The sequence below is a fragment of the Exophiala spinifera genome (genome assembly GCF_000836115.1).
Source record: "Exophiala spinifera strain CBS 89968 unplaced genomic scaffold supercont1.4, whole genome shotgun sequence".
NCBI classification, from domain to species: Eukaryota; Fungi; Ascomycota; class Eurotiomycetes; order Chaetothyriales; family Herpotrichiellaceae; genus Exophiala; species Exophiala spinifera.
The window spans coordinates 2,996,873-3,009,399 of NW_015622516.1; the positions used below are offsets into that span (position 1 = coordinate 2,996,873).

General features: G+C 51.7%; 6 protein-coding genes across 6 annotated transcripts; 3 read left to right on the plus strand and 3 right to left on the minus strand.

The window, feature by feature from the left end:
• Positions 1-1,069: 1,069 nt before the first annotated feature.
• On the plus strand, positions 1,070-1,463 carry PV08_06293 (uncharacterized protein; the record flags this gene model as incomplete). The annotated part of the gene is made up of 2 exons (XM_016380631.1): positions 1,070-1,269; positions 1,322-1,463. 2 exons carry the CDS (start codon positions 1,070-1,072, stop codon positions 1,461-1,463), a joined length of 342 nt encoding a protein of 113 aa, XP_016236458.1.
• A 1,172-nt stretch (positions 1,464-2,635) lies between these two features.
• PV08_06294 (uncharacterized protein) lies at positions 2,636-4,351 on the minus strand (the record flags this gene model as incomplete). Its single annotated transcript, XM_016380632.1, has 2 exons — positions 2,636-4,272; positions 4,333-4,351. The coding sequence occupies 2 exons, from the start codon at positions 4,349-4,351 to the stop codon at positions 2,636-2,638; spliced, it is 1,656 nt and encodes a 551-aa protein (XP_016236459.1).
• A 1,124-nt stretch (positions 4,352-5,475) lies between these two features.
• Positions 5,476-7,014, minus strand: PV08_06295 (uncharacterized protein; the record flags this gene model as incomplete). Its single annotated transcript, XM_016380633.1, has 1 exon — positions 5,476-7,014. One exon carries the CDS (start codon positions 7,012-7,014, stop codon positions 5,476-5,478), a length of 1,539 nt encoding a protein of 512 aa, XP_016236460.1.
• Positions 7,015-7,961: 947 nt separating this feature from the next.
• Positions 7,962-8,924, plus strand: PV08_06296 (uncharacterized protein; the record flags this gene model as incomplete). Its single annotated transcript, XM_016380634.1, has 4 exons — positions 7,962-8,030; positions 8,083-8,469; positions 8,537-8,675; positions 8,740-8,924. 4 exons carry the CDS (start codon positions 7,962-7,964, stop codon positions 8,922-8,924), a joined length of 780 nt encoding a protein of 259 aa, XP_016236461.1.
• A 140-nt stretch (positions 8,925-9,064) lies between these two features.
• PV08_06297 (uncharacterized protein) lies at positions 9,065-10,477 on the minus strand (the record flags this gene model as incomplete). Its single annotated transcript, XM_016380635.1, has 2 exons — positions 9,065-10,253; positions 10,359-10,477. The coding sequence occupies 2 exons, from the start codon at positions 10,475-10,477 to the stop codon at positions 9,065-9,067; spliced, it is 1,308 nt and encodes a 435-aa protein (XP_016236462.1).
• A 748-nt stretch (positions 10,478-11,225) lies between these two features.
• PV08_06298 (uncharacterized protein) lies at positions 11,226-12,518 on the plus strand (the record flags this gene model as incomplete). Its single annotated transcript, XM_016380636.1, has 2 exons — positions 11,226-11,516; positions 11,766-12,518. 2 exons carry the CDS (start codon positions 11,226-11,228, stop codon positions 12,516-12,518), a joined length of 1,044 nt encoding a protein of 347 aa, XP_016236463.1.
• Between the last annotated feature and the right edge of the window lie 9 nt (positions 12,519-12,527).

Here is a 12,527-nt window from a genome sequence, read left to right on the forward strand (position 1 = left end):
ACTAGCATCCACCGGTTTTAAGGGAGTTGTTTCCGGAGTCTGCATACAGCAGGCGGAAATATCACAGTTCGGCAGCCCCCACCGAGCAACTCTGCACATCTAGTTGACAACTGACGGGGTCTCTCTCTCATAGTGAAAATCCTTGTTTGTCACATTTTGGTGTTATGATTCCATGCTGAGGAATACCTGTACCCAATGAGACCACGTTTCGGCAACTACCACCGAACGCCATGGTTCGTAGAGAACCATGGCCGGCGCATTAATGCGGCCTCGCCTTGAAGGCTGGACAGCGCTGGCATGCACAGAGAGCAAGCAGAGCAAGCTGAAGGTTTTGGCCATAATTCCACCACTATCCACTCTATACCACAGGCCATCTCGCCAACTTGAGAACCTAGTGCAATGGGCAGTCCCCGCAGTGCCAGCGTTGCCTTAAAACTGAACGTGGTATGTCTCGTTAACACCCAGGATCTGCACGTGTGCACCGGAGCCCTCCACATCACCAAGCTTCGACAGCTTTAGTCGAGGGTCGGTGATTCCATATATTCTGCTGTCTCTATTCAGTCCTCCGACGGTAGTAGTACATGTGCCTAAATTGCGCAATAAGGTTCTTGTTATGATTGCGGAACGATGGAGTAGCGCCGTGAAGTCTGCAGTAATATGGGACTGGAAACCCGGGGGATGGTGGGAGGGGGTTGGGGTGCTGGCTGGTCGGTGCTTCCCTGTAGGATCATACGCGAGACCGAGCACATCTGTGAATGGACGGCAAAAGCAAGTGAGTCCTGGCCCAACAGATGGCGAGTCCTCGCCGAACAGATGATACGAATACTTATTAATGCTTTGCTGTACCATCCACACTGTTGAGTCGAAGCGACAAAACCCCTTTCTCTGCCTACAAGATCACCATGTCGACCGTTGTGACGCCGGGCCAGTGTTGAAAATGATGTTCGGCAGGTTGAGGTGGTAAGAGTGGTTTGTACATACCCTAGGGCCCGCTGGTCCGACGATTAGCGATAACCACTGGTCTATATACCTGCTTCTTGCTGGTAACCACGGATCGATCCGGATCAATATGAGGGCTGACCCTGGCTTCATCGATGGCATCTTAGAGTGGACACAACAAGCTTATCTCCTGACTCATTCAGCCATCCGACATTGGGACTTTCCGGGTGTCAAAAGATTTCGAGTTTGTGATGTTGCGATGCACATCCGTGATGCCCATCGCTTTCGATATGACATCTCTGGCGGCGGCTCCGGATGCCGTTACTGGGTGTAAGCGCTCCCACAAAATCGTTAGAGCTCAGAGACATGCTGAAATTTTTAGGCGGGTGATCGTATCCAACATGACCAAGAAGGGCCGGATCGCATCGACCTCGGCCAACAGTTTGTGGCCTGATCTGCTCTATCGTTACCACACAATTCAAAACCGCAAACCGCCGTCGATGGTGCAAGGCACATTTCACTGAACCTCTTAACCAGAAAAGGTCTTTATTTGATTCCCTGCCCGGCCGAAACAAAAAAGTCCCCCGAAAATCGAGCCTTCAGCAAACGTATTTGATCTTCTGGACGCTGGGTTGGAACATAAGGTAGCCTGATATACCAGGTTCTCCGAAATAATTGGATGAAGGTGGCTCTTCGGGGTCCAAACCATGGTCATGGGTTGTTTGTACCAGTTCTTGCCTACTTATCCACCATAGCAACATTGAAATTTTGTTATCCTTTGCAAGACCGTGATGGCTGTGCTCCGACGCCCAATCTTTCACTGCCTTTCAGCACGGCCCGATCTCGGCTCGCACTTGGTCAAATTCCTTCAACCAGCTGGTCGAGTACGGCGGAGGTGGTGGTGAAGGAGTCACAGTTGTAGAGCTCCCAAGGCTAGTGCCATATAAGTTTGCGTAGTGGTTAGTTTTGGAACCATTTAAGATTAGTAGAGGAATGACGAGAATAGGGATGACATCCATCCAAGGCGAATCGCTGGTTGTTACTCCATGCTTTCATGATCAAGTCGCACCGATGGTCTTCGATGGTAGAAATTTGGACATTGAGCACCACATGCCGGCTTTCTGGTTCAGGCTTAATGAGATGAGAGCACCTTTCCACGAGCCGTGGGTAGAAACCAGCAGAAGCCCAATCTAAAAGACACGGTGGGCTGGTCTTTGACCCAGAGAATGTTTCGGAGGAAGAAATCCAGATGGCACAAGACCAACTCGGACCCAGTAGATCGAATCATCTTTGAGCGTGGATCTAGAAGCCTGTCGTTGAACCATTCTTCGAGCTCCTGAATTGTGTTGAAAGTCGGGAGGGACGGGGACGCCACAAGTTCACGCTGAATTTATCGGCCATCGACGCAGTTTAGCGCCCGGGCTGAGGGTAGAAAAGCATACTATACTTTACATTCTTCATACCTAATGGCAATTATCCACTTAGTATATCGAGCTAGCAGTTTCATGTACGTGTGTCTTGCACACATAATATAACGGCGCGAGATCCCAAGACTGCTCACATCAGGGATAATGAACAGCGACCTATGGGAAAACAAAATCACAATCCCTTCACAGAACATCACTCGTCGACATCTTTGACATCGACCCAGTTATTTGCACCGGGGCTGACGTCCTTGTCGTGGCGGTGGGCTGGCCTAGGTAAATCCAATCCCTCTCCAGCCTTGCTTAATCGACGACTCGACGAATTCGCGGTACATGCCCAATCCCGCGAAAAAGAATCGAGTAGCGAACACCTTGCCGGGCACGTTCCCACCAAAGATCCAAGACGAAGTCTTCTTGAAGAGACTATCGCCAACTGCATCCTCGCACCGCTGGGCCCATTCGAGCTCGGCCTCCAGCGTAGTTTCGACGACGCCAGCGTACCCCGAATCATTGCGCAGAGCTTCGGACCTTTTGATGACCGCCATGATCAGGTCCACCTGACTCTCGATGACGGGGGGGTTGTTAGCGAACGGGGATTGAGGGCCCAAGATCATAAACATGTTGGGGAACCCAGACAGCATAACTCCACAAAAGCTTGTAACATTCTTAGACCAGTGTTCTTTAATCGACTTATTGTGGCGTCCTGAGATATGGAGCCGAGTGTAATTACCGTCGAGAGCGTCAAATCCCGTCGCGAGGATAATGGTGCCGAATTCATACTCGACGCTGCCACTCACAGTGATACCACGCTCCGTGACTGCGGTGATAGGGTTCTCCTTGAGATCGACGACACGCACGTTGTCTCGGTTGAATTGCTCGTAGTAGAAGTTGCCACAAATAGGCCGGCGGGCGTAGTAGTCGTTCGGTGTTAGAACACGCGCCTTGTCCGGGTCCTGGATAATATTGCGGATCTTTCGCCGCACGAACTCGGCTGCAAACTCATTGGCTTCGAGGTTCGTGGTGATGTCGTTGAAACCCCCCAGGAGAAACCAGAAGCCGTTCCCGTCACTCCATAGCTTCTCAAATACGAGCTCCCTCTCCTCAGGCGTGGCAGACGCGAAAGATTGTGTGCTCTCCGGGAAGCCAAAACCGACAGCGGATCGACGGACTTTGTTCCAGAATTCCGAGTAGTTAGAGTTAATGTCTTGTCTCTGCTTGAGTGGAAATTCTCGGTAGCCAGCGGGCACAACATATTGTGGATGGCGGACGAAGCACGTCAGCGATGCCACTTGCGCTGCGATTTTTGTGGTAACCTGAACACCTGTGGAGCCGTTACCGATCAGAGCGACTCGTTTACCGCGAAGATCAAGATCATCCTTCCAGGCGGCGGTATGGACCACGGTGCCTTTGAAGTCGTGTAATCCAGCAATGTCCGGGTAAATAGGTTGCGACAAAAGGCCCATAGCCGAGACAAAATAGCGCACGACGAATGTTTGGCCGGTGTGCATGATCGCTCGCCAGGTGTTGGTTTCTTCGTTGAAGACAGCTGACCTCAACTCCGTATTAAACTGCATATATTTCCTCAGGTCATGCCGGTCCACCACGTGTCTCAGGTACGCAAGGATTTCCGCCTGATTGACGTAGTTGTGAGTGAAAGGATAGTTCTGGTAGTCCTCTTCGTCGAAGGAGAACCGGTAGATGTGACTGTGTGTATCACTCATTGCCCCTGGATACCTGTTCCAATACCAGGTGCCTCCAACGTCTCCAGCATTGTCCACGCAGGCGAATCTCAAGCCTAGCTTGCTCAGTGAATAGCAAGCGTAGATTCCTGCAAACCCGCTGCCAACGACCAAGGCATCGAGTCTGGTCTCGGGGCTTTCGACGGTGCCGTGCTGCATTTCCTTCTCCTCTGTGCTTGGAGGCGTGTGTCAGGTTGTTCGCTCTTTCTTTGAGTGAGGGCACACCTTACCATCATCTTCAAGGTCCATGGCAAGTAGATATAGCAACGGCCCAGTCTCATGCTCAAGCTTATATCTGTGGGCTAGAAAATCGCACCCACTCGTAACTTCAGATTGATCGCCGTGGAAACTTGCCTATCTGGGCGTCTTGACGAGACTCTCCACTGGAAGCGGTTCATCGACACACCTCTCGGCGCAGGCCAGTTTTACTTGTGATCAGTCGACCAAGTTACCAGCATGTGAGTTGCACAAATGAAATGGTCCATGCTTTGGAAATGGCAAGACTTCTGGACGCCAACTGCGAGATAGCCACGTCGGTAGTCCTCCCGTACGAGACAACCGGAATCTCCACCAACGGCCTAACACTTCTGGTTCAGCGAATTGACTTACTACGTCTAGAAACACTTGCCTAAACAAGGGACAGGGACAACCCGATGAACAAACTTAAGCTTCCCACCTTCCTGGTCCACTTGGTGTGATGGGTCCGTGACAAGCACATTTTTCGAAGACTGACTTTTCTCTGAGGCTGGAGGGATTCATTCGTTCGCGGGGTGAGCGATCCAGCAAAGATCGTAATTAAAATTGCCTTTCTTTATCTACTGCCAATCGGCTTGGGCCCGAAAGGGGAAATTATTTCAGAGGGGAAGTGTTACTGATGCAGTGTCTACAGCATTCGAGCTCCATACTCCAGAATCTAGATGGCGCATGATTCTAGTCACGACGCGAAGCCAAATCGTGGGCACGCTTACCGAGTAGCGTTTGCACGACGACGATTACGATATTCATCACATGCCCGGGGTGATGGCTCATCCTACGCTCTCCTTCAGGAATTGCCATATATTGCCATAGCATCAAGATCATCCTCTGTGGTTTCTGGAGCAGACAATCTTGGTGCACAAGGGGGAACTAATGCTCAGACTCGATATGGAAAGTCTGTGTTGCTTCGATGCTAAAGGCTTCCAGCCTAGCCCTCCTCACCGACATATACAAGTTAGACAATCACAGGATGATGAAGCCCAGGATACTTCTGGCAGGTCTGTGAAGCAGACCATGCGGATCAGTATTACTCCAGCCTAAAATTGCGCCCTAAGAATCCGTGTCTTGCTTGTCCCGTGTTTCGTAACATAGTAGCATATGGGAATAACCCAAGTATTTCAATCAGAAGCCAGTTGAATATCTAACAATCTGTAGTGCTTGCGTCCATACGCGATCCAGAACGTTATAGCATAAAGAATTGCAAATACCACCATGACCGAGACGTAGTTCATGGTATCTGCGGCAATGGGCAAGAAATAGGGGAAGCTGTATATAATAAGTGTCAATAGGGTCCATAGGATGACAATCACGTTCGCCACGGGCCCGAATTTTGGCCAGAAAAAAGGCCCACGAATGAGATTTTTGCGACCATGGAGAAGTAGTAGCGCTGCTGGTGTGGCATAAGTAATGTACTGAAGGAGGACACCTCCAGAGACGAAGGCGTTGAAAGCCGTCAGAGATCCAAGGTAGAGGAAACCGCAAAGACCGACCCAACAGACTCCCCAGAGAGTCGCCCACAGGGGAGTTAAAAAGGGGTCGGGCGCCAGTCTGCTCATGTAGGAGTGGAACGGGGTGCCCTGGTCGCGACTTAGAGACCAGGTAATGCGCGCCTGCCATGCGTGCGCGCTGGCCAGCGCATTGACAAGACAGAAGAGCATGGATATACCAAGCACGTAAGCGCAGGTAGGATTGTTGTTGAAGACAGCGTTGAGAAGTGCAATGATGTCGGTAGTCCCTTGGAGATCAAATGCCGCGAAGTAGATGGCAAGGGACATCATTATCCCAACCAGAAGCCCCATCCCCGTGACGCACAGCAAAGCAATGGGGATGTTCTTGCGAGGGTGCTGAATCTCCTCGGCTAGGTGGGTTGCCGCATCGAGACAGGAGAAGCCCCAGTTGACACCGTTCATGCCGATCAGGAAGGCAACGCCATTGGGCCATCCTGATAGATTGAAGTACTCACGAGCTCCAAAGACCACAGCCGCAGACTGCTTGGGACTTGACGGTGCTAATAGGGCGATAAATAGCGCCGACGTGACGACAATGACAAACATCAAGAAGCCCTTGGACAGCTTCGGAAGCACATACTCGTAGACTGTGAGAGAGGCAGCCAGGATGTTGTAACCTTCCATAGCCAAGAAGCCCATCCATCTCTGGTATCCGAAATCCGGCCGGCTCAAGAGAACCATTTGGAAGGTAATATTCGCTGATGCTTGTGCGCTCGACGCGCAGATACAGATGACGGCTGCCCAAGACAAGATGGCCGTCATGTAAGAGAAGAATCGACGATACCTCTCCGGAGACAGCTGTGCAGCCCAGAAGTATTGGCCACCGGCGTGAGGATAGGCAGAGACGAGCTCGCCGAGTGTGACGGCAACACAGAAAGTGACCGCGGCGATCAGGAGCGTGGAATAGAAGAACAAGGGTCCTGCGCCGAAGACGGTGTTGCTAATCACAAGCACCATCGATATACCGGTGTTGGTGATGTTGAAGCCTAGGGATAAGGCAGACAATACTGTGAATGGCTTCTTATGCGTTGAAACACGACCAATATTAGTGTCTGTGGTCGGTACTGAGTGAATAGCAGGCTCCTTGTCGGCACGTTGATCTCCAGACATTGCTTGAATCTTGTGCTCGTGGGAGCTTAGTGTAGACATCTTTGCAAGTCGTGATGGAGTGCTTGGTGAGGTGTGAGAGCTTCCACAGTGGCTTCCAACAGGTGCACCTGCTCATGAACACCAAGTGCAATCCTGGTCACAAGAGGTACAAGCTACAAGAGGATGAGACGAAAACCTATCACGGTTATTATATCTCGACTATCCTCTCGACTGCGCGCTTGAGTGTAAATATCCTCAATGTTGTGACTTGATGAGATAGATAAGAAGGGTTTGATTGATTGGCAAGAGCCCAACTCGTAGTTGGTAGCAAAATGATTGAGAGGCAATTATTTGCCTTATTGAGGACTGATACGAAATTGTATTTGTTTGATATCTCTCCAAGAGCACATCTCGAAGTGATAAGTATCCCTGAACCCTATGCCCTAATTACGTGAACTAGCGGCGAGCGCAGACGGCTACCGGGTCCACATATAGGTCCGACCCCACAGTGCCATCACCCCTTCCGTGCGTATAACAAGCTTTATATTTCTTCCCGAATTCGGATGCAAACCGGAATTACTCTTCGAGGCTAGACCTGAATGGTGCACCTAGCCATCCATATTGTTACTGGATTAGGATGCAATGCGGTCCTCAATCCCTCAAAGATTGGTAGGTGACCGATGAGATTTCATCTCAGTTGACGCTCTAGTCGGTCTGGACATTACCATCGCTACTGCTCGTAACACGTATGGCGTACAGACAAATTACGATTTCTGGAACATTACATGATCCTAACCCTGGCACTCTAGACGAGTACTCCGGAATCATAGTTAGGCCGATGTCCATACTAGTGAGATGGATATACACGCTCCGCAGTCTTACTGAGACGCTGCAGCAGAAACTCTGCCGCCTCGGCCAAACCTATATATTCCATGAATTCATTATGGAATTAAGCCGCATTGTCCTTTCCCAACGAACTAGAACCGTCCCCATCTTCAAACGTCGCGATGGCCTCACCCAAAGATAGCCCACGCATGAATGGATGGGTGGGTTCTCTGCCTCTGCAAGGCAAAGTGGTATGTGTTTTCGAATCAAGGTGTTTTCAACAAAATCTAACGTTTTCATAAGATTGCTATCACTGGAGCTGCGTCGGGTATGGGAGCTTGTGTCGCCCAGGTACTCGCGAGTCGGGGCGCAGTCGTGTCCCTGGCGGACCTGAACGAAGTGGGCCTTCGAAAGACTCTTGACTCGCTTCCCGGCGATAAAAGTCATATCTATACTATCGTTGACGTACGCGATGCGGCCGCCATCGACAGCTGGATTCAACGCACAGTCAAAGAATTGGGTCGGTTGGATGGCGCGGCCAATTTCGCTGGAGTCCTTGCCTGGAAACATCTGAACAAGGTCCAGGATGAAACCGAGGCAAACTGGGACTTTCACATGGACGTAAACGCAAAGGGGGTGTTCTTGTCTATGGGAGCCGAGGTGCGACACATGACTCCTGGTGGGAGTATTGTGAGTCGAAGTCTTCAATTTCCCCTTATCCATATCTCCCTCGTACTGATGTTGAAACACTGGACAGGTGAACGCTTCTAGCGCTGCAGGTCTGATGGGCTTTGCGACCATGGGACCCTACGTTGCCAGCAAGCACGCCGTGATCGGCATGACGAAGAGCGCCGCCAAGGAAAACCCACACATTAGATTCAATTGCGTCGCTCCAGGTACGTTGACCAAGGATGTTATCATTGCCGAGTCAAATTCGTTTCCCTAATATATGAGTTCCAGGGGCAATTGAAACGGCCATGATGCCCGCAGACGAAAACATCAGGGCGGCCGAGATAAGTGGTCAGATATTGAAGCGGATTGCAGACCCAATCGAAGTAGCCAACATCGTGGCATTCCTGCTTAGTGATGAGGCGTCGTTCGTCACTGGTTCTGTCTACGCGGCTGATGGAGGTTGGACGGCATGAGCTCGGGAGAACCTCCCATCTTGAGACGTGTGCAACATCGATGTGCCGGTCAAGATACTTCCTCGACCTGGCTTGGAAAATATTGAGAGCTTTTGTAGGCAAAGTACCATGTATAGTGCGTGCCAGATAGCTCCCACATTTCATACCAGGGAAAAGTTCCATCCTTTCAGAAGCATTAACTCCAGATAAGAAATCTTGATCCCACGGTCACGTACAGACCAAATTTCCTCGAGGAGATTCTGGGCTCGCATCAGTGTTATGGTCTGACACTGGAAGCGGACGGACGATAATGCCTGTCTGACGTTCTCTCTCAGCGCTTGATCATCCATCGTCAGCTCGGCTCCCGCGGTCAACAGAGGGATAGTCAGGTTGTTCCAAAACGGAGTTCCAATCTGACAATTTAACACTGTGGAGAGGATCGTGATGGCGTATTGGCGTATTTGGGTTGTTAAGGCTGTGCTCGGCCCCGCTCCCTCATCGAAGTCGGCCGATCGCATGTGACAGACGCGATGGAAGATGATGAGGCCGTGTTTTTGAAAGGCTTCAGCGAAGATTACGTCTTCGTCCAGGACTCGCATTGGGTTCCAATCGCTCAATGCTCTTTCCAGCGTCTTTTCGTGTTCCGCATCGCGGACGCCTCCTCGAAGGACGTGCATGCAATAACGCAGAAGAAGTCCAAGCAAATGGTAAATCTCCACCATGCATCCTGCGAAACGCGAGGGGAGTGGCTGGGTTTCACGACCGATAATGGACAAAACCTTTGAAGTGCTCAAAGGAGGCAATTCCTGCGGATCGATGCAGAAGGAGCAAGCCATGTCCCACCAGGTATAGTAAGCGAGAATCTGTCCGATCTTCGAACTACGCTCCGACTCGTCTTGTTGAAGAAGAAGACCAGTGATCGCGCGCGCACCAATAAGATGCTCTTTCCCGTAATCATCGATATTCCCCATAAAGGGTGTGGTGACGCCAACGAGCAGGACGGTGAAGAAGACGGTTTCCAAAGGTACGGCTTTCGATGCCAGTTCGGCTCGGCAGAGACTCAAGGCCAGGCCTCGCTTTTCGAGAAATTCCACCCTAGAGTTGGGACCCCAAAGGCCTTTATGACCGGCGCTGAAACTCTCTATAGCAAAACGAAGAGCAGGAGAGATTGCGAGATGTTCAACGATCGGGAAAGACAGAGGGTTAGAATGAGGATCCAGAACGAATAGCTTGCAGGTTGAATCCAGCCACCATTGCAAAAGATTCGCATCGACGGCCAGGGAGCTAGATGGCGCAGGAACAGTGGTCTTTTTTCGAAACTCTGGTGTTTCCAGACGCCAAAGGGGTGGCCTGATGGATATGTTGCAAGGGAGCCTGTGTCGCTGACACCTCCCGCATCTCGGAAATGTCTCGTCGCATTTTACCCTCTTTTTTTTGCATTCTTGGCACCCGTACCGACTCTTTCGATGGATGTGCGCGGAAATGAAAGCTTGATGCGAGGCCGCATCAACGTGGAGGTTCGGATCGACCGAACGGGCGTTCTTGGAAAACCGTACACGAAACACTCGAGGCATGTCTTGAAGGCAAAACCAATTCAGAATCCTCAATCACGAGGCTGTTATTAGGCTCTCGTGGTATATGCGGACGTGGATGATGCAACTGTTCCAGCAAACTACTGTACGGAGTGCGCGAGCAGGACGGGTGAGAACGTCGTCAAGCTGTTGATTGCGGAGGCGGCACCCAAGTATATCTACACCACCGACAAGGTGCTTAGCCGGATAATTAGGTCGGGGCGCCGCTATGCCACTATCAACACACTCGATTGGTTAAGGCCCTGGTCAACCTCCGGTCCTGTACGTCAATTCAAACAAGCACCCTATTGTATGTGCAGTTCGTGTGGCTCTGCATTTCCAGTATCGGTGGCCCAATATCTGGAATCCTTTCGATCTCTTTGGTTTTTGTGTCTGGGTTGAATCTAAGTTGAACTTTACCTCTACCGCGCTCGGCCGCTATCCGCCTCCGTTTCGGATTTCCACGACGAACAAAGGTCGCGAGCGGCATTTTTGAAGATAGTGTTCTCCTTTCCCGCTTGCTCGCATCCGTCGCATACTCGCTAAGTCTGCTTGGGTCCCTTTCGGTCGGGGAACTCCAAAGCAGAGATTCTCCGTCTTGCGTGCTGTATTTGTACTTCTGATATTGACATCCAACACTTGATTTGCTGTCCAGAAAATTAGAAGTTATATACGGTTTAATCGCGAACCACACACTTCATCCATATTATTCGACAAACTGTCTTGGATTGCCCCCCCTCAAGTCACTATCATGTCTCCAGGTGAAAAAGTCTCGACCAAACCACGCGTCGTGGCCCTGGGAGACCCGAAGTATGTCGGTGCAGACTTCCTCGAAGAATTCCGCAAAGATTTCGACTTTGAGGTCCTGGACGCTACCAACCGGCAGCAAACGAAGGAGATGCTCCCGGCGCTTGTTGCTGAGAGGCCTGTAGACGCATTCATCATTCGAATGGGGACTCCGCCGTACGAGCCCTTTGACGAAGATCTGCTCAAAGATCTGCTGCCCGGGTGCAAGATCATCACCTCTGCATCTGCTGGATTTGTAAGTCGCCCCCGTTTTTTTCTTTCTCTCTTCCAGTGGCATCATCATCACCCTCCTCCTCGTCGTCGTCGTCATCGCCATCACCATGATAGAAACGACCCCGACCCCGACCCCGATCCGACACCCCCCTTTTTCCTGCCGTTGTCATGATATCACGTCCAGACACAGGCAAGGGAATACCGAGCTTTCTGATGATCAGAAGAGCAGCACACTGACCTGGAACCATGAGTGATTTTTTGTTATAAAAAGAACGAATTCGACGTGGACTGGATGACATCCCAGAACGTCTGGTTCTGCAACACGATCAACGCCGTCGCCGAAGCCACGGCCGACATGGCCATGTTCCTCGTCCTCGCGGTGCTTCGAGACACGACGCGCGGCGAGAGACAAGCGCGCGACGGCACGTGGAAAGCCAACATCGTGCCGGCACGCGACCCGACGAACCTGACGCTCGGCATCGTCGGCGCCGGAGCGATCGGCAAGCACCTCGCGCGCAAGGCGGCCGCGTTCAACATGAAGACGGTCTACCACAACCGCAGACGACTCCCCAGGGACGAGGAGGAAAGGCACGGGTTGTCGACGTACTACGCGACGCTCAACGAGCTGCTGGCGGCGTCGGACGTCGTGTCCATCAGCTGCCCCTTGAACAAGCAGACCGAGAACCTGATTTCCACGGCCCAGTTCGCCGCCATGAAGGACGGGGGTTTCCTGGTCAACACGGCGCGGGGGCCCGTCGTGGACGAGGACGCGCTGATCGACGCCCTCGAGTCCGGCAAAGTGACACGCGCCGGCCTGGACGTGTTCGCCAACGAGCCTCGCATCAACGACTACTTCCGCACGAGCGACAAGGTCGTCCTGCAGCCCCACATGGGCGGGCTGACGGATCTGGCGTTCCAAAAGTCCGAGAGGGAGTGTTTCGAGAACATCAGGTCGTTGTTCAAGACGGGGAGGCCGGTCGCGCCGGTGAATGAGGTCAAGCAGGAACCGGCGGCCATGCCGTGATTCCATACA